General features: G+C 42.9%; 1 protein-coding gene across 1 annotated transcript in view; it reads right to left on the reverse strand.

Annotated features, from left to right (window-relative positions):
• Positions 1-20204, reverse strand: part of TTLL5 (tubulin tyrosine ligase like 5) — a 240415-nt gene that overhangs the window by 89107 nt on the left and 131104 nt on the right. Inside the window, exon 30 of the mRNA XM_047080320.1 lies at positions 1922-2076. Coding sequence (XP_046936276.1) covers positions 1922-2076 — 155 coding nt within the window. The remainder of the gene's footprint in view (positions 1-1921; positions 2077-20204) is intronic.

The following is a 20204-nucleotide window of genomic DNA, read 5'->3' on the forward strand; positions in this document are numbered from 1 at the left end:
TGCCTGCTGGCAGTGTCTGGCTGGGGCCTGCGACACCGCCAGGTCTGGAAGGAGCTTGGGGAACTCAGTTAGCACTGCGTTAGGGTGGGCACCTCTGGGAGCTCCACACGGAACTGGAATCCCCAAGCCGAACCTCCGGGCTGTTCTGGCCACCAGAGGTTACCTGAGGGCAGAGGAGGGTTCCCCAGGGCCACCCCACACTGAAATGGGACCTGAAAACTGGTCCTTAAGCTTGAAGAGTAGGTGACAAGAGGGCGGCTTTGGGTACAACTAACGCAAAAAGGAAAAGGCCAGGGGACTCTGCGGGAGCTGCTTTCTGAGGCCAGTGGCTCAGTCGGTGGTATAATGTGCTATTTTCCTGTAGCTCACAAGCACGGTCTGGCTAGAAAAAGACCACGCACAGTGCTGGACGGATTCCCACATCTTTCTGTGTCTCAGCTCTGACAAACAGGTGCTACGAAAAGAAGGCTCGAAACCCAGCCATAACTTTTATTAAAAAAAAATTTTTCCTCGTTCCATCTACAAGTCTACTTCTCCAAAATATGTAGTTTTGACATTTTGTTTATAGTACGGAAAATGGTTACAGTCTTGTCATATAGATAGAAAATATACCCCAGATTGCAGGGAAAATGTTTTCCACAGAAACAAGGCTCTGATTATAAAATGAAAACGGAATATTTGGAAATATTTTATATGGAAAATAGAGCTCTATGGTATAAACAGAATTTCTCTTTTACGACCTATGTTTTAGGAATGTGGTTATTCTGTGGACTGTAAATCACCAAACGACAGACTTCTGTGAAGAGAACTTTGTGGGAGGATGTCCTCTCTCAAACAGGCCTGTCTCCCGGTCTTCGACTCTTTAGGATTCTCAGTTAGGATGATTCTTTTCACCCTTGACTGCAATGATTACTGGTACGAACGACACTGGATTCGAGTGTGACGTAATGTGCTTATGTTTATGTTGTTTCCCGGGCAGAGTCTCTGCTTCCCAAATGAGTTCCTTCAGTAATGATTCTAACACCAGCAGATACTTTGACAAATAGCAATTTCCTTTATGCCCAAGTCTTAGGTCACCCTCCCACCCTCAGAGGCCGGAAGTGCTGGGGCAGGGGTGGGGACTCAGTGGGGCACCTGGGCCAGAGCTTCCTTATTTAGAGGGGACAATATCTTTATTTGGAGGGAACAGAATACTTGATCGGAACGGTCACATTCCTCTCTAGCTCACTTCACTCAGGGACAGATGCAATTAAACCCATATTTAATAGCCACGAAGGCAAGATGTACTAGGAATCCATTTCTTACATTTTTGTTTTTTAACAGGGGACTTAAAATATGGATTGAGACTGGAATTCAATACAGTGGTTCTTCTTTTAATTCAGAAGTTGCTTACTCTATGGCCAGAATCTATTTGGATTTTATCCTCTGCCACTTTGCTCGACTACATAAAGGACATTTCCTTCCCACTTCCCAAATGAACATTGTCCAGGGAGGCTGTTTAATTACATAACCTAGATGAAAACATAAAAAACAAATATGTCCCTCAAAAAAAAAAAAAAAGAGAATCCAAAGTTACTGAAATGCAATGTAGCACAAGTATGAGGAGACAGGGAGAAAATGTCAGAGGTCAAAACACGAAAATGTTGACGACAGGCAAGGATTAAATATAGTTTAAATTCTTCCTCTTTCACCCCCAAGTGAGCTCACTGAACTGTATCAGAAACTTCCTTTGCCTTTGATTTGTCCACAAACTGTCTTACAAACAAAACGAGGCCCTCAATTCAAGTGCCAGACTACTGGGACACGTGGGGAAAGGCACAGACCACGAGAGTCTGTGCAGGGAGTTCAAGGTAGGAACGGCTCTCTTAGGACTCAGGCTGTCTCGGTGACTCAAGCAGTAGCTCCAGGACCCTTCACATACCTGCTTCCAGGAGGGGTGGGGTGGCTCTCAGGAACCTGAAGGTCTGACTGTATGGACCACGTCGGGCCATTAGGACTGATCACGGGCCGAAGGGTGGGGGGCGTTGAAGCGCTGCTTCTGCTTATGGCACCACTTGCCAAATTCAGGTTTGTTACCTAGAAGTGAAGTGAGGGAAATAACATGATTTCACGGCATTTTAGAAAAGTATCATTAAGAACATATGGAGGAAATCAAGTAAAGTCCAGGAGATGCTGATTCATCTGAGCCAAAACAGGGGCTGTGACAAAGGCACCCATTAGAGGCTGGCTTCTGTGCCCATCAAAGAGTTCAGAGAAGCGAGGGTGGCTGGCGTCAATGTAAGTTACCAACTATGTATTCTGCTCGTATCGTGTGCAAAGTACTGTACTGTGCCAGGCGCTGTGAAATACAAAGATCAATAACCACAACAGCAAGAGTTTACTGTGTATTTACTCTGTGCCAGACAAGGGTCTAAGACACTAGGCAAGATATTCAGCCTTTCTGACCCTTGTTCTCTCATCTACAAGTTCTAAATGCACAATAAATCTTAGTTACACATAATAATAATTCCTGTCACATACAAAGAACTCACTCATTTAGACAAAAGATGCACAGGCAAAAGAAAAATGGGCACCGACCCCAATAAACAATTTACAAAAAAGGAATATAATTAACCAACTAAACATTTAAAACTAGTCATTTCCACTGGAAAATCAAAGGAATGTAAATGTAAGAGGCCATTTTCGTATATACATCGATACCTAACAACAAAAAACATTATATTAGATATGTACCTCTAGTATTTATGTGACTATAAATTGGTAGAATCTTTCTAGAATTTGGCAATCGATTACTACAGGTATCAGAGTATTTGTACACTTTGATGCTCTCATCTAACTTCTAGCAACTGTGCTAAAAACTAATTGCACATGATTAACGAGGGTGACTCTCGTGATAGCAGTCACTAGTTAGCAGAACTGAGAATGTGCAAAGCTCTGCGTAAATGAGTACATTACACGCATCTCATTTCCACTGTCATAATTCTGTCGGTAAATTGCCTTTATAATCCCCGTTTACAAAGAATCAAACTGAGGCCTATGAACAATTGGTCAGACCAGGATCTGGACCCCGGTCTTTGGAGCTCCAAAGCCCATCTTCTTACTCACTACACTATATTGTGAACAGATTTCGAAAACAGGCATTGATTTTAATATTGAAAAAGGGAAAGATCAGAATGACTAACGGTGTTGTTTGGTAAATTTTGCTCTGTCTATATAAGGGAACGCTATGCATTTGTTACAGTTTTTTGAAAAATTCATAACGATGTAGGAACATGTTAATATCTCAGGTTAAAGAAAAAAATCACACTATGAAACTATACAAAAAGCAGATCCAAATTTCCTTAAACCACCACACACACACACACACACACACACACACACACACACACACAGATACAAACTCCTAAAGGGCATGAAGTACTTTTATCATCCAAAACAGAAAATGTAAATTATTATGAGAAATACAGACACGAAGTGGTGAGCTTAAAACCTGTGTGATGAGGATGAAATCAGAAAAGAAAGGATGGTTTGAAAAGTGTTTCAAAATCAGTTGCACAGGGAGGGGATGATGAAAGGCGGGAGGGCACAAAGCTGAATGCTGGGTGCTGAGCTTGAGGCACAGGAGATGGAAATTCCAGGAAAAGCATCCTCCTCAAAAATGTCCTAACAGCCTAGCAATTTTGACATTTACAAACAGAAGAATTCTGGAGCGTTGTCTTTTTTTTTTTTTTTTTAACTCTGAAAATTCTGAAAGAAACAGAAATCATTTCTAGCAACTGTATAGTACTTCATCCCTAGTTAAAGAACTCAGTATGCGAAACAGCCCAGGACTAGGCCTTCACACCAAAGGACTCAAATAGTTTTCTTGGGAAGAAAGCATTTTCCATAGGTCAGGAGTGTCTGTGGAGGCTGGGGTACGGGACACTCAGGCTGCACCCTTCAGTGTGGACCTGTCTTTAGAAGAAGCTTCAGAAGCCAACCTTGGCTCATCATTTCTGACCCCCTTGAGAAGACACACGCAGACGAAAGGGTAGGGAGGGAATATACTGGGGCAGGTTATGGTAGTATTCTCTGGCCTCTAGAGCCTTCGAGGAGCCATGCCTTCTTCCTACACCCCAGAGGCAACATAGGTCAGGTTCTCAGACAATAAATAAAAGGACCGAACTCACCCCTGCCCCACACTGAGCCCTCTTCCTTCCTGCCCTGCTCCCTGGCCTTAAACATCAGGCCTTTCAAATTAGACATGAGCTCGCAGCTTGTAAAAACACTATAGAGTGAGAAAGGTCTTTATGATAACTAGCAGCTTCTCCTATTGCTGCCTCAGGCAGCATGCCAAAACCCTAATACAAGAGGCTTATTAATAATTTATAGTGGAACAGCAATAAAATAAACAAAATGTACACACTTTACCATGTTTAGTATAAACTGTATAGTTTGGAGATTAGCGGATGGGAAAGAGAAGAAATATCAGATTTCTTCAATCTTCTCTCTTTTGGCAAGGCTACCCCTAATTTAAACACCGTCATTTTCATCCTAATACCTAAGTTATTGAATGCTCACCATGTGCCATGTATTAGATGTCCTTGCATTGTCTTGATATGCATTAGCTCACCCTGAGCAAGCCCTCTGAAGTAGGTTCTATTGTTACCCCCATTTTATAAAAGAGGAAACTAAAATCAATTTGATAATTCTGACGGTAAGCAATCAGACAAAAGTCACATACCTGCTAAGTGCAGGGCCACGGTTAGACAGAAAATGTTCTCCTCCAAGTGCATGTGGTATACTTTCCCCAAACATGGTTTAACATTTGAATAGTAATGTCAGGCACCTGGAAGTGAGGTTTTAGATCTCACTTACTCCTTACCCATCACTCACGGAAGCAGACACTGTTACGCTCCCTTTCAGAGATGGAGACACTAAGGCTCAGAGTTTACCGTAACTAATTTGCTCAAGGTCACGTAACAGTTGCAGAACTGGTACTCTTGTTTTAAAATCCATTTTCTAGTTTTAAAACTAGTAGGAAACAGTCCTCGTTATCCTTAATTCTTAGAGATTTTTGAAAATATAATTAGCTATCTCAAATTCTGACAACAGTGATTATACAGGCACTGAATACACTTTGCCTTAAATATTATTCCCCATGTTACCCTTCACCAGAGGATATTAAAGAAGTGGGGGGGGGGGGAGAACCCAACATCCCCATCAATAGGTTTGGTTTCTTAGCAGGTATAGTAAAAGGAGGCATGAACATGAAACGAATTTTAGATTCTTGGTGGTTCTTTGTGGGTTTTGTTTTTTCATGTAACATTGATTCCTCATTTCATGCATAAACCAAAAAATGGTAGCTATTGTGATTTGCTTCTACACAAAAACAAAATATCATCATTATTTTGAAGTAGCAAAGGGACCACTACTTAAATGAGAGATTATATAAAGAATAATAAAACTTCTAAAGCTTCTCATTTTTCGTTTTTAATGTTTATTTATTTTTGAGCGAGCGAGAGAAACAGAGTGTGAGCAGGGGGAGGGGCAGAGAGAGGGAGACACAGAGTCTGAAGCAGGCTCCAGGCTTTGAGTTGTCAGTACAGAGCCCGATGAGGGGCTTGAACTCACAAACCAGAAGATCGTGACCTGAGCCGCAGTCAGAGGCTTAACCGACGGAGCCAGCCAGGTGCCCCTCATCTTTCTTTACAAAGGACTCCTGCTAAAAATGTAACCTGTCTCTTTAAATAATAACTGACCCTCTATTTTAAATATTCTATTCTTACTTCTAAGGTTTTGTCTAGAAGACACCCAGGACCTATGTCACAACTATCCCTACCCGACCCGGCTCTGTCTTCCTGGAACATACGTTGCTAGTAAATAATCAAACAACTTGGGGCTCACTTAGATATGGCCTCAGAAACTTCTTTACACAGTCCTCCAGACAGCCAATACAAATCAGTCAGAAGTGACAAACAACTCCTGTTCTAGAATAGCCCTATGCAACAGAACGTATTGGGATGATGTCAATGTTCTATAATCTACACTGCCCAATACAGTGGCCACAAGCCATATGTGGCTATTATGCATTTGCAATGTGTCTGGTATGACTAAGGAACTGGAATTTAAACTTTATATAACTTAAATTTTAAAAGCCACATGCACCTACCTTGTGGCTACCTGATCAGATAGCATAGCTCGGAAGCCTCAACCAGATCTAGCTGAATCTTCTGTGTACAAACTTACGTCTTGCTAGAGTCGGTCCAAGCTAATCATTCCTAGACTATGTGACTTAAAAAAGCTTCTGGTTCTTCCTTTCAGTTTCCCAGTTTTTTCCAGGATGGGCAGAAGGAGATGCCGAACTAAATTGGACCCAAGCATCAATTGTGGCCCCAATGGCACCTTGTCTTGACTAGGGAATATCTAAGGGCAGGGCAAATCTCCCTGCATTGGGCCGGGCCTTAATAAACTCTACAAGTCAATCAGGGTTCACACGTGGAGGTTCCACCCTAACAGGAAGAAGGATGATAAATATGGCTGCCACCAGGCTACATCTGACGCTCTGTCCATCTCTATTTCTCCAGGTAAACAAAGCTTCATCAGATGAAGAGAAAGTGGACAATTTCATACATATATCTGATTTTCAGTAATGATGAACATTCCACGCTGAAGCATTTTCAAGAAGGACAGGCTTAATAGCACATAAAGACATACAGTACTAGTAACAAAAGAGATGGCTCATGATTTTTGTGAGGAGTATTAGGCTATTAAGGTACAGGTTGTAGCCATTGGGCCAGGTGGCTTTCCTGGGCCAATAATCAGAGTCTGTGCTACTAAGTCTAGGCTGGCCAACTCATGAATTCATCCCATTGGTCACATAGTGTCTGGAAGATAGATGGGACAGCCTAAAACCCATTTTAATTACTGAAACTATGACACAAATAACATGCCTTGCTGACAATGGATATCAACATCTTTATGTGCAAAAGATAGCACACGTACGTAAAAACCTTGTAAGTCTGTGGACTTCTAAAACAGTCTACCTTAATTTTTATGCAAATACAAAAACTTCCAGGTTCACAACAGTAATAGTAACAATAAAGTCATGTTTAGCTAACGATAGCTAAATTTAATGACCACTTAATTTTTGCCAGGCATTGTCCTCTGTGTGTGTGTGTGTGTGTATGTGTGTGTGTGTATTTATATATAAACTTATTTAGTCTTCAAGACAACTCTGTTAGGTAGGATTACTGCCTTCACTTATAGATGGGAAAGATGAGGTTGAGAGTTGAAATAACTTGCTCAAGAACAAATAATTGTTACATTTCAGCCCCTAGTTTCAATTCCTGGTCTGCCTGATGCTTGTAGTTTCTAAGCACTGTGTTACTCTCACTGCCTTGTACCAGAGCTTGGAACTTACAGGTCCATCTGTGACCAGCAGCATCTGCAATCCCTGGGAGCTTCATAAGGAGGCCGACTCTCAGCCAGCCTCAGCCCCAGTGCAGGAAATCTGCATCTGACAAGAGCCACACACAGGTAATTCACGTGCCTGGTAATGTCAGGGAAGCACTTCTTACAGGAGATGGTGGAAAAGGAAACGGGGGCCATAGAAAGGTTCTCCTCCAGAAAGCTCCGGGAATTTTCCAAAAACCAGCAGAAATGCCTGGACGGGGTGAAGGGCACGATACAAAACACCCAAGGGGAAGGAGTAGAGAAAATAATTCTATCAGAACTTTAAGATTTTACTATTTCTCAGTGTTATTTGGATGCTCAAACGTTAACTAAGTAATCATTCAGTATGACAAGGATGCAAATGTGAATAAAATGGTTTAAAACAAGGGTCAGAAAATTCCAAGTCTACTTGTTTTGCTGCCATGTGAAACAGTGGCCACTAAAAATAACCAAGACATTGGGGTCCCTGGGTTGCTCAGTTGGTTAAGCGTCTGACTTCGGCTCAGATCACGATCTTGCAGTTTGTGAGTTCGAGCTCCGCATCGGGCTTCGTGCTGACAGCTCAGGGCCTGGAGCCTGTTTTGGACTCTGTCTCAGGCTCTCTCTGCCCCTTCCCCACTCTGTCTCTCTCCTTCTCTCTTAAAAATCATTAAAAGGGAAAAAAATAAATAGCCAAGACATTTAAGCCTAAAAATTAAACTTGGTAAATATTCCTCCACCCCAGCCTTTCTCTAGCTGGTCAGCTAAGTGAATGATTGCCTTCGGGGAGATCTAGTCACAGGATCCCACCCACCGCTGCCTGGGCCTTAGGCAGATGCTTCACCCCTTGCTCCTCCCCCTCCTCTGCTCCACTCTCCCGGGGCTGCTCTTCCAGAGGTTCCACTCCCATTTCCTTCTTCATGTCCATTGCCACGGTGACCTCGGTGCATTTTTTCTTGTAATACCAAAACGCTGTTTATTTTAGAGCCAGCCTTCCGAATCAGGCAGGTGAGCAAATATCTGAATGTGTGGGGTAGGGACACATTGTGCGCATTCCATCTAGACAGGTGTTTAAATTACAGCGGGAATAAATACAGGTGATGGATTGTAAAGGGGGTAGGTGAAACACAGTGAGGGAGGCCAATTTCCGGCTGCTGGCCCGCCCAAGTGTTACTGCTTGTTACTGCCGTTTGCTGTTTGCTGCCAGTGTTATAACGAAAATATGATGGCATTGCCCTGATGGCTTCCCAGAGTATACCCACCACCCACCCAGATACATAACCTTTTGATATCCAAAGAGGATCCAGGGCCAGGTCTAACTAGATCACTGTTGCTGTAGTTGCCATGCTCTAGAAATGCTGCACACCTGAATGCTCAAAAGAAGTCCAAACCTGCTTCATATAAGCAAGGTCTCGGGTCAAATCTTAGGGGTATACACAGATTAAAATGTGGCCCATTAAAACGTTACCCATGAAGGAACTGGTAATCTAGAGAGACAAGACACATAGAAACAGAGAACAATATTCAAGGCCTCTAGGATGTGATAACTGCCACAATAAAAATGCTAAGGAAATTCAAAGACATCTGAGCTAGGCCTAAAAGGACAGGCAGTAGGATTGCTGTGGGGGTGGTGGGATGGTGGTGGTTCCTAGAGGGAAAAAGCGTTAAGTCAAAATGCAGAAACAGATAGGCAGGAAGAATGTCTGAGAAATAGGAAGCAGTCTAATTTGGCTAAATCTCAGAGCAATAAAAGATAGGAACAGAAAGAAAAAATGGCTTGGGGAGGTCACTGAATGCCAGACTAAACATTTTGCTGTTAATCTAAGAGGTAACAGTAAGCTTGCTGAAGGGTTCTGATAGAGTAGTGCTATGTCAGAATCGTGGTGTGGGTAGACAAATCTAGTGCTGTTTCATGGGCTGGGGAGAAAGGAGCTATTAAGGAAAACTAAGATTCGTCGAGAGCCACGGTAGTCAGGCAAGAGGTACTGAGGTCGGGATGCAGGACACGCCATTGCTGGCCTCTACTCACTTCCCTCCTAGGCTCTGGAGCGCTGGACCACGGAGCTAGAGACCTGCTTTGTAATCTGCTGATAAACACTCTTAAATTCATGTGTTCATTGTTCGTGGTTTCTTCTTGGATCAGCCCTCTTTTGGATACATCTTCCCACGCAGCTGGCAAAGGAAGATGGTGCTGCCTGGCATTTTAAGAAGGGATGGTCAAAGAGTGGGCCTTAGTGCAAGTATGCCTGTCCTTAGATTATCTTGCCATGCCTCTCTTCAACAGTAGAATGGTTTGATGATCAAGATTAGGGTGTGGGCCTGGGGGGAAAGGTCTGACTAGATGGCTTGGGTCTAGGCCTGAGGCCTGGTGGGCAAAAGAAGTCATTGGATCATACACTATCTAGCCCAAGTCATCAAAGCTAGGAATTCCAGTCAGGAGTCTGGAACCAAAAATAGTAATAAGAGGTGGCTCTGGCCTGAAGGATACTCTCTGGGCATCTTCTTCTGAACCTCAAGGTGGTGACTATGGAATCCTAGATTCCAGCCACAGTTTGTCCTAAATCAGTGTTTAATGACCACATGGGTAGTAATTTCCAGCTCCACCATGGAACAACAAAATCAAACAGACTGATATTTAAGAATGGTGAAGTTTTAGTAGATATTTGGAAAGACAACACAGGTTAATGAAAAAAAACTAAGATGCCGGCATCCAGCGTGAGCCCTCGAGCCCATCAATCATCAACTGGTATCTGCCTCTGTGTATGCATATGCCAGCAGTCCCTGAAAGACAAGACAATCTCCATGCATAGCAGACCACATTCTCCATTTCTATAGATGCTCTCTATAGGTATGATTTATCTACAAATGTAGCCTTCTGCTAACTGGGGCTGGTGGATTTTCACATGGCTTTTACCTTTCTTAACACAGTTCCAAGGTTTATCATTGCTGCTTAGAAAAACACAACCAGCAAATCTAGAGAGGGCTATGCCAGGAGGCAGGGATTACCCCCAACATGCAAACCGAAAGATCAGTTTATATGATGTTTCATCACTGGCTCTAAGAAGGTCCTTCAAACCACTTTAGCACAGCAGGATCCTGGAATCTAGTTGCTACCACCTTGCACTTTACTTCCCAATGTCAACTTTTTTTTCATAAACAATCTCCCTTAGCTGCAAAGGATCCTTGTCACTAAACTGCTTCAAGAGCCTAGTGGTAGGGCTGAAAGAACTTCATGCCATGATTTGTACTGTATTATAATTGTAGGCTTATTTGCCTATCTTGGCCCACAAATTACTATATCTCATTCACTGTTGTATCCTCCAAGCTTAGCCCAGCAGGCACAAAAGCATTTATATACTAAATGAAGTGGGTCTCATCTACTCACAAGCACGCGTGTGCACACACACACACACACACACACACACACACAGCCTCTAGCTAGAAGCTAGAATCACCAGTGAGTGGAAAAGTGATTACTGTCACTGGAAGGCTAGCAAGGAAATTAAAGGTTCCAAATTACCTCTTTTTGCAAATACCACAAGGGATGGACTGCTTTGGAATAATGGGAAATAAAATAATCAGTGATTAGAGAGAGGCAAGTGTTGCTCTTGCTAGTGCCCTGCATAATTTTAGAGATGCGTTCTGCCTGGTCTGGAAGCCTTGGGCAAGGTTCTCAAATGTGGGAAATAAGAGCTTTGCGTACAGATTTTGCTCCTTGTCTGCACAACGTCTCTGCTGTTATGTTTCTTCTTGGCAGTGAAAACTGCAAAAGGCTGACACTCCATTTGAGATCGGGTTGCATACATTCTCTAATGTTTCTCCAGTGATGAAAATCATGTAGTAAGTATGGATCTGGCACTTTGGGTTTTCCCTTTCTTTTATCTTGCGTGAAACAGATCTTGAACCTCAGGTTCACTAGGCTGTTTGCAAATGTCATGTATCTTTTTTATCAAAATGGAGGTTGGGAATTCAACGTGAAAGACCAAATAATAGCTACCACGTGAGCAAACTGGTGGCTTAGCAATCCCAATGCAGCTTACAATCTTGGCATAGCTCGGGCGAAGTCTAGAGATGGGGCTTCAGAAGATCATATCATTAATCCAACAAATATTCATCAGCTACTCGGTGGAATTCTTCTCAGCATGGAGTGAACAGTGAAAACAAAACAAAACTCCTTGCTTCCATCAAGATTGTACCCTAGTCGGGGGATATCACTGAAATAATATAAAGAATGTGTGAAGCAAAGATGATCATAGATTTGGAGTGGTCATTTTTGGCCAAATTATCAATATTACTGGCTATATGCTACCTTAGAGTTTTCAGAGGTTAACGTGGAGACCGTGGGTCCCTGGTTGTACCAAGAGGGAGCCTCACTGGAAAGTATCTGTGAAGCCTTTGAAATTAATGCAAATTTCTAAGTCTGAGTACACATTTTTTTTTTCAGAACAACATAGCCTTCATTCAATTCTCAAAGGGATCTCTGACTCAAAAAGGGTTAAGAATCACTCAGAATGTTACGAAGATTAATTTGTCTAAATCTGCATTCATAATGTCCTCAGAACTACACCAATATCATCTTGAGAACAACGCTCTCTATGTTATTCACATGCAAAGGCTCATCAGAATATGACTAAATCAATTGAGCATGCTACCAAAACTTTCATTCTCCTGACCATGGGGCTCCGAATGATTTGGAACAGGGGCAATGAAGTGGCAAATCCTTCCTGACTTGTTCTAGTGTATGTAGCTACAACAAAAGGCAGGCCTTGAATAGGAAACACCAGTGGACCAGAATCCACTTCACTCAGGAGAAAAGGAAAACCAAAAGTGCCAGATCTACACTTATTACATCATTCTCATCACTAGAGAAATTTTAGAGCATACATTCAATCAAGAACATGAAACAAAATCATCCTTAAACAGTTACCTTTCTAACCATTCTTTTAAGGCCACTTCCTGAGAATTTATAAAATCATCAGCCACAACAACCAACGTGTTTTAAGACAGCTTCAACTCCCGTGTCAACCTCTGGATCCTAATAAAATGGGCCTCAAGGAATTTACACTCTGATCACCAGGAGACATGAGTCAGAACATTAATCGAAATCTAAACGGGGCTAGGAAAAGCTGGGAATCTCTGCAGCCCCAGTACATTGGCACTAAGTTCTCTTGTCATGCACCCTCCTCTCTGTTGAACACTGTCATTTATACAATACACATACACATATCGACATTCAGTGCTCCAAAATCTGGAAAGAGTTCCAGATCAAGATTTGAGACATTCCTGGGAAACCTTACAAAACCACCAAATCACTTTGTAGTGTTTCCAGTTTATACATTTGGTTTTTATGAGTCGATGGGGGCTGCCACCACCAGTGATAAATAGATCTTTTTGCATCACTGCAAATTAAGAAGGCCGAATTTTGCCTGCTCAAAAGATTAGGCAAATTTATGATTTCACCATAAAATAATCTGATGAAGTGTTCGCTCAACAAGTAACTGATCATCTAGACAGACCCGCACATTTCTCAACCTGCTTTGGAGCGTAGAAGCACTTCTCATCATGAACTCAGGAAGTTCAATTTGTTTCTCTCTTGTAGGCTCAATCATTGGCTTTGCTATAACTGCAGCAGTGTTCAGTTGACGCAAGGTTAGAGTCCTGATTCAAACAGGAGGAGGTAGGCAAACACTAAAGGAAAGAGCATGGCAATCACACAGACTTAGGTTTGAGTCCTGATTCAGCCATCTGCCATTTGTGTGACCTTAGCACAGTCATCTTTCCTTCCAGCTTCTATTTGCTTCATCTGTAAAAAATAAGTATCCACATCGTAGGGTTAAAGAAATAATGCTTATAAAGTTCTTAGCACAGTGCCTGGTGCAAAATAGACATTCAGTTAATGTCAGCTGCTTTATTCTGAAGGGCAGTGTGGTACTCCCAATAAAAATGAAACATGGAAGAGCAAGAGTTTCAAAAAGAATATAAAAAAACTGGGACGCTTGGGTGGCTCATTCGGTTAAGCGTCCAACTCTCGATTCTGGCTCAGGTCGCTATCTCAAGGTTCATGAGATCTAGCATACACTGTCAGCACAGAGCCTGCTTGGGATTCTCCCTCTCTCTGCCCCTCTTCTCTGCCCCTCTTCACCTGTGTGCACTCTCTCAAAATAATAAACAAACATTTAAAAAATAAATATTTAAAAATAAAACAATATAGAAACCAACAAAATACAGAAGAGAAATTCTTTTCAACTTAGCAGGGATGTGATAAGTACCTAGCTAGTGTGAAGGTGCTGTATTAGCTGATGGATTAGAAAGAACTGCCATCACATAGATTATAACTCAATAAGAAATAAGAGATGAAAAATCACTATAATGGGTTTACTCTACAGAGAGACTAATAAGGGGCTAAAGGAGCATGGAGAATGGAAAGATGACTTCTGGCTGGGGCAGCAGTGGGTTCTGCATTGATTTCTTTATTCAAAAACGTATTGAGTGCACACCATATACCAAGCTGAAAAAAAAATTGGTGAAAACATGGACACCGTCCCCATCCTTAACCAAGACACTTCCAGTCCAATAGCATGAGCACATTTACTGAGTACTACCCATGAGTCAGGTTCTGAGGCAGCAAAGGACACTGCCCCCAAAGGGCCCACCATCTGTTGAAGGAGACAGCTATCTGGACATGCACAGTGTGATGAGTGAAGTGGCATGTATATGAGTGAAGGGGCACCTGTTTGGAAACGTCATGAGAAAGACGTGGCCGCCAACTGACCTGTGAGCTGGCTCCGGGAACTCAGAAGCTTCTCAGACCCTCCTCCCCTGTCCTTGGAATGGGGGCTCCACTTGCTGTTAGCACTCCTAGAGGCTGCTCCAGGGACATGGCCTTGAGATGATGATGTTGTGTTGAAAACACCTGCATGGTATATATAGCTGAGCCCAGTTAGCGACTCTTTATAAGCTTTTAAGATCTGGTGGGCAGGTGCGGGGAGCCATTCGTCTTGCTGCCCAAAACAAGCCTCCTATGTAAGTTCCCTCTGCTATTATTAAAATTGCCACCTACCAACCTCGAGTGGTCTGCCTCCTTCTTTAGTCTCTCCCTGCCCTCTGAGTACAGGGGCTGCTTTCAGATTATACCAGGAAAGTCTTGAGAACCAACAGCAACTATGCGGAGCCTGGACAAATGCATAAGGTTAGACATGGTAACAGGGGAACATTTCCCGTGAGAAGACAGCAAAACCTAAGGCGTGGAGACTAACAAATTCTGAGTGACTTGCACAAGAACATGTGTGATGGGCGAGGAAAGGCCGGGGAAGTAGCCCGGAGCCAGATTCTAAATAAAGGCCTTGAATAACATTTAATAGCTTGGGCTCCACACTGTAGATAACAGAAAGCCCCCTCGAGATTCTTGGGCAAAGGAGTATTATCATCAGACTTGTGATTACAGAAGATTCCTTTACAGCCAAGACCAGGGTGGGCAGGAGACCCTTTGGGAGGTAACTGCAGCTGTCCAGTTGAGATAATTAAGGGCTTAAGCAGGACAGCAGATGTGAAAGTGAAACAGAGAAGACACATATGAGACATTATGGAGTCAGAATCAGCAAGAATTGGCAATTGCCTGGATGTACAGAGAATGAAGACGCAAACAGAGACAGTGATAAATCAAAGGCTCCATACCTAAATGCCAAGAAATGCAGTGTCACCAATACAGAGAGAAAAAAGGGAAAGAACAAATAGGTTTTTGAGTACTGAATACTTCTTTGAATATTTTCAAAATATGTTTATAATACGTTGAGTATTTTGGGTGCTGGTAGGTGTTGTATGGAAACCAATTTGTCAATAAATTATATTTAAAAAAAAAAACATGTTGCAAATGGAATCTAGTTTTCAGGGGAAAGAGGAGGATGAGCTCTTAGAGGAAGAACTAAAGGGCTGGAGAAGCTAAGAAAAGTTTTCAGGTAGGAGGTGGTCAATAATAGTGCCACATGCTGAGGGAGAAGAAGGATTAAAAATAGGTGACCAAGATTGGCAATCCAAGGTCATTAGCAATCTCTGGGAGAGAGCTGGACAAAATGTAAGAGATAAGGTCAAGGTCAGACTGTAAGAGTAAGTGTGGAGGGGAAGGGGTCGGGGACCTGGGCAGCAAGGGCATGTTACTAAAAAAAATTTTTTTTAATGTTTATTTATTTTTGAGAAAGAGAGAGAGAGAGAGAGAGAGAGAGCGCGCGCTCTGGGGAGGATCAGAGAGAAGGAGACACAGAATCCAAAGCAGGCTTGAGGCTCTGAGCTGTCAGCAGAGAGCCCGACATAGGGCTCAAACTCACAGACTGAGAGATCATGACCTGAGCCAAAGTCGGATACTTCACCGACCGAGCCACCCAGGTGCCCCAAGGGCATGTTGTTTTAAAACAAGATGGCAGTACAGGGAAGACAAGAGCTTGTGGGGGTTGGCGGTGGCAGGGTGAAAGAAAGGTTACTAGAACAAGAGACCACAGAGTAGGCTAAGGAACTAAGGAAAACTGGGGCTGAAAGCCTTGAGACACAGAGGAGCTAGGGAATTAAATAGGATCAGTTGGAACTAGGTCCTAGAGCCGGGAGGCACAGGGATCGAGGAGGAGAATTAGTCTCAATACTAAAATTACCCCATTTTACAGAAAAGGAAATCAAGGCACAGGGATGTTAAGTAACTCGTCCAAGGTCTCACTGACTCAAGAACTCCTGCTTTTTCTAATTATCCTTTTCTGTTTATAGAAATGGGAAAGAGTAATGTACACGATACAAAAAAGTGCAACTTTTTCTACCCAGAAAGAATACAGAACAAAAGGAGCTAGACTTGGAAAACAGCCACCCAATCAGAACCCAAATGTACAGCAGTTCAAACGTGTCCAGGCACGCTAAGGAGGCAGGGGGAGAGTGCCCAGTGCCCAGCGCCCAACCTTGTGATAAACTGGGTGCCATCCGCCTCTGTTCTGGAGAACATTCGTCATCATTTCAGAAATTTAGCTCTCTCTCTCTGCCGATTTCACCTTCAAATTGGAAATTTTGAAATTAAGATTCACTCAAGGTCTACTGTGGCACCTGCTGAAGCAGAAGAAATGATAGAGAATTCCTTGATACATGAGTGACTGAGAGGAACGAGTAGCCAGTGGAAACCAAACATTCCACACCTCGGCATACACCCTTCTCCAGAACTGCTCTAGAAAAGTATCAGGGTCAGGAGCAAAAAATGAAAGAAACGGAATGGTTTTCTTTTCCACTCTCCATCTTCATGAAAAATGTGAGAAGCAGAAAGTGTCTCCTCCCTCCTATGTATCTGTCAGCACATTTCCAGGAGGCCTGGCCACATCCCGGGCACCGGCTGGCTGGGGAACAGAGACTGACACAGCACATTCGTTCGCCCTGGAGCCCTCGCCTGGGTGGTCTGCTCTTATTCCTTTGATTAAACTCCCAGGCTGGAGGAGCTGGAGCTGCTCCTAATGATAGCTGGTCCTGAAATCTCACACTCGCCCGCACAGAGAGGGCCAGTGCTCCCTCTGAGTCGCAGCCTCCCACTCCTCACCACAGAGCCGGGCTCCTTCGCCACATTCTTCTGCTCACGAACAGCCCCAACCACAAAGGGCAACGTGGGCGCAGAGTGCTGCAGGGCTAACGCACACGTCTCCCAGCTCTGAGTGAGGTGAGAAAGGGAGACTCAAGATCTCCTCCAGCGCCCTGTCAGCTACCGCAGCGCTCCCCACCCCCCAGCAGGTGAAAGATGCTCCTAGAAAACCCTGCTTTCAGGGATGTACACTCTGGCTTCTAAAGAATCCCGTCCCCCAAAGATAATCAGCCTCTCAGATGTCAAGGGAAGGAACTAAATTTGACCTGCTCTCTGCTCAGATGCGTAAGGTACTTGCTGAATAACCATACGCTAAGGACACGTTATCTCTTTCCAGAATATTGAAAGCATACACATGCTGGCAAGCATTCTGAAGTGGCTACTGTGGCCACTTCGTGGGGCAAGGAAAAGTCTGAGGTTCTTAGGTGTTCCTGGCTATAAATGAAGTTAAATCATAACAGAGGTAGTGAAAGTTGTTACAAGCTAATAAATAAGGTTCTGTTTCTAGCCATGCAAATCCATAAGAATTTAGCCTCTGATGTAAATCCTTGGTGCTGCAGAGTTTTATGATCAAATTCTGGGGTTGTCGGAGTACTTTGCTTCTCTACTTTTGGCTAGCTCACTTTTCCTCGGCGTGGTCACCAGTGAGCAGGAAGGAAAAGGGGTGATGCTGCCCCGCCCTCCGATCTGCCCTCCTCCAGCTACCCGAGTGGTTCAGCTGAAAGGCAAAGCCGACTGGGTCTCTATGGCCCGTCACCTGTGAGATATAGAGAAGTTCCTTCACAGAGAAAGCTCTGCTTTAAATCAGCCCTTGTCTTCTCTTCCAGCTTCCATCCTAGCTGCTCTCTGCTGATTCCCTATCGTCCAATACCACTAACCAGCCTGCTGTTATACATACATACACACATACATATATACATGCATGCATGCATGCATGCATATATACAAACATACATACATGCATGCATGCGTGCATATATACATGCATGCACGCTAGCTTGTGTTCTGAAACCTGTCCTCACCCTTCTTCTTCCACCCACATGTCCACCTTTAAGATTCAGTTTCAACACAATCTCTTCCAAGAAGGCTGCTCTGGCCTTCTCACTCCCACACACAGGCTGGGTTAGGTGTCACCTCTTTCGGTCGTACTGTTTATTCCCTAGAAATATCTCTGTTGTGCATTTTCCATGCTAGAACTCTCATGTGTTTATGTGGCTGTCACCCCTACCAGATTGTGAGTTATTTCATGCCAAGGACTATGTCTTATATCATCCCCGTGGCTTAGTACCAAAGTCTGGAACATTCCTAACAGCTTAATAAAATGTTTTTGAATGAATAAATTTAAAAAACCACATTTGAATTAAAAGTTTTATGAAGAATGCCACTAAAAGCTTTAATGGACTAGGTAGTTGAAATTACAGACAAAATAAAATGATTTTTCAAAAATGGACCCAAGGATTTCAATTTTTTATACTCATCTTCCAAAACACAAATAATTTAACATCGGTGTTCCTTATTTAGTAGTAGGTCTCTTAATACCTTACCCAAAAGAGCAAGGTAAACATACATCAGCTTATGGGAAATAATGAAAGTGACACTTGGGAGGAAAATTCATAGCTTTCAATATAGTGACAAACAAGAGGGAATGAAAATAAGTACCCAACTCAAGAAATTGGGAGGAAATAAAGCTAGAAAAAGCAGAAGGAAGAAAATTAGTAAAGACAAAACAAAACAATCAGAAAATATTAAGAAAGTATCAATCCTACTGGATAAAAAAAGAAAGAAAAAAGAAAAAAAGAAAAAAAAACACAAACACAAAATAGGAACTGGAAACAATCACAGGTAAAAAGCACTTACAGTGATTACCGAACACAAAGCTGCTTCTGCTGAAACAGCGTTGAAGGTTTCATGGTCCAAGTTGAGAGAGAAGGGCAGAGCTGCCCCCACTTTGGGTCTGCACCGCCGCCCCCGCCCCCCAGTAAACACAAGAGCCAGAGCCCATACGAAGCCACTCTAATAAGTTATTATTTACTAGAAGAAGAATAAAAGAATTTTCCAAATTCCAAATTACGGAATTGCTTTCTCTGAGGGGAAGGAGCCAGATAACATAATTGAGCTTTTCAATAACAAAGTTCATTTTGGTAACAGTACATTTTATCCAAAAACTTAACTTTTTGAAATCAAATTAAAAATCATTTATTCTTGGGGCGCCTGGGTGGCTCAGTCGGTTAAGCATGCGACTTCTACTTAGGTCACGATCTCACAGCTTGTGAGTTCAAGCCCCACGTCGGGCTCTGTGCTGACAGCTCAGAGCCTGGAGCCTGCTTCAGATTCTATGTCTCTGTCTCTCTCTCTGCCCCTCCCCGGCTCATGCTCTGTATGTCTGTCTGTCTCTCTCTCTTTCAAAAATAAACATTAAAAAAAATTTTTTTTAAGTAATTTATTACTTGAAGCCTTTTATGGCTGAAATACCAGTATTTCCCAAATACATGGCATTTAGACTTTACAAAGAAGTTTTTGCATACTATCCTCAGGACCCTGTTGCATTTTCCCCAACAAATAAAGACCCTGAGGTTGAGAGAAGCTGAGTCAACTGTCCGAGGTCACACAGCTAGTCAGTGGCAGAAGACAGATCTTCAGATGGCTAGTCTAGTTCGCTTTCTACCACCCTACCCTGCTTATTACATACTACGGCCCCTCCCTCAGTACTCTACCAAGCACCAACTACCCTCTTACCAGACTTTAAAAGTTAAGACTGACATCTAATGGCAAGTTCAGATTCCTACGAATAGGAGTCTGATGGACTTTGAATTCACTGGCACTGAAGTTCTCCTTAGATAAGAAAGATGGACTGAAGGAAATGAGTTTCCAATTAGGATACAATCACCCTGGAGTCCACAGGATCAGAATCTTGCCATTTTGCAAGCTTCGTAGCTTACCAAATGACAGAAGTTGAAAATATGTAAACACTAATATTGGCTATGTTTCTTACTGTGACTGCAAAGAAAATTTCCTAATGCCTTGGTGCTTCTAGCTGCTCATTTATAAACCAGAAACATACACTCTTGTCAATGACCTGGTGAAAAAACGTGTAGCAGATCATTGGCCCTCTCCCTTCCTCATAGCCACTTCACGTTTCAAAGTTCCTTCCCATTCGACCATGGTCATGACATTCTAGTCCCTCTTCCCAGTGCTC

Source organism: Lynx rufus, unplaced genomic scaffold, assembly GCF_022079265.1.
Source record: "Lynx rufus isolate CCGP_SWC_20201006 ecotype Redwood Valley unplaced genomic scaffold, mLynRuf1.p SCAF_17, whole genome shotgun sequence".
Lineage (NCBI taxonomy): Eukaryota > Metazoa > Chordata > Mammalia > Carnivora > Felidae > Lynx > Lynx rufus.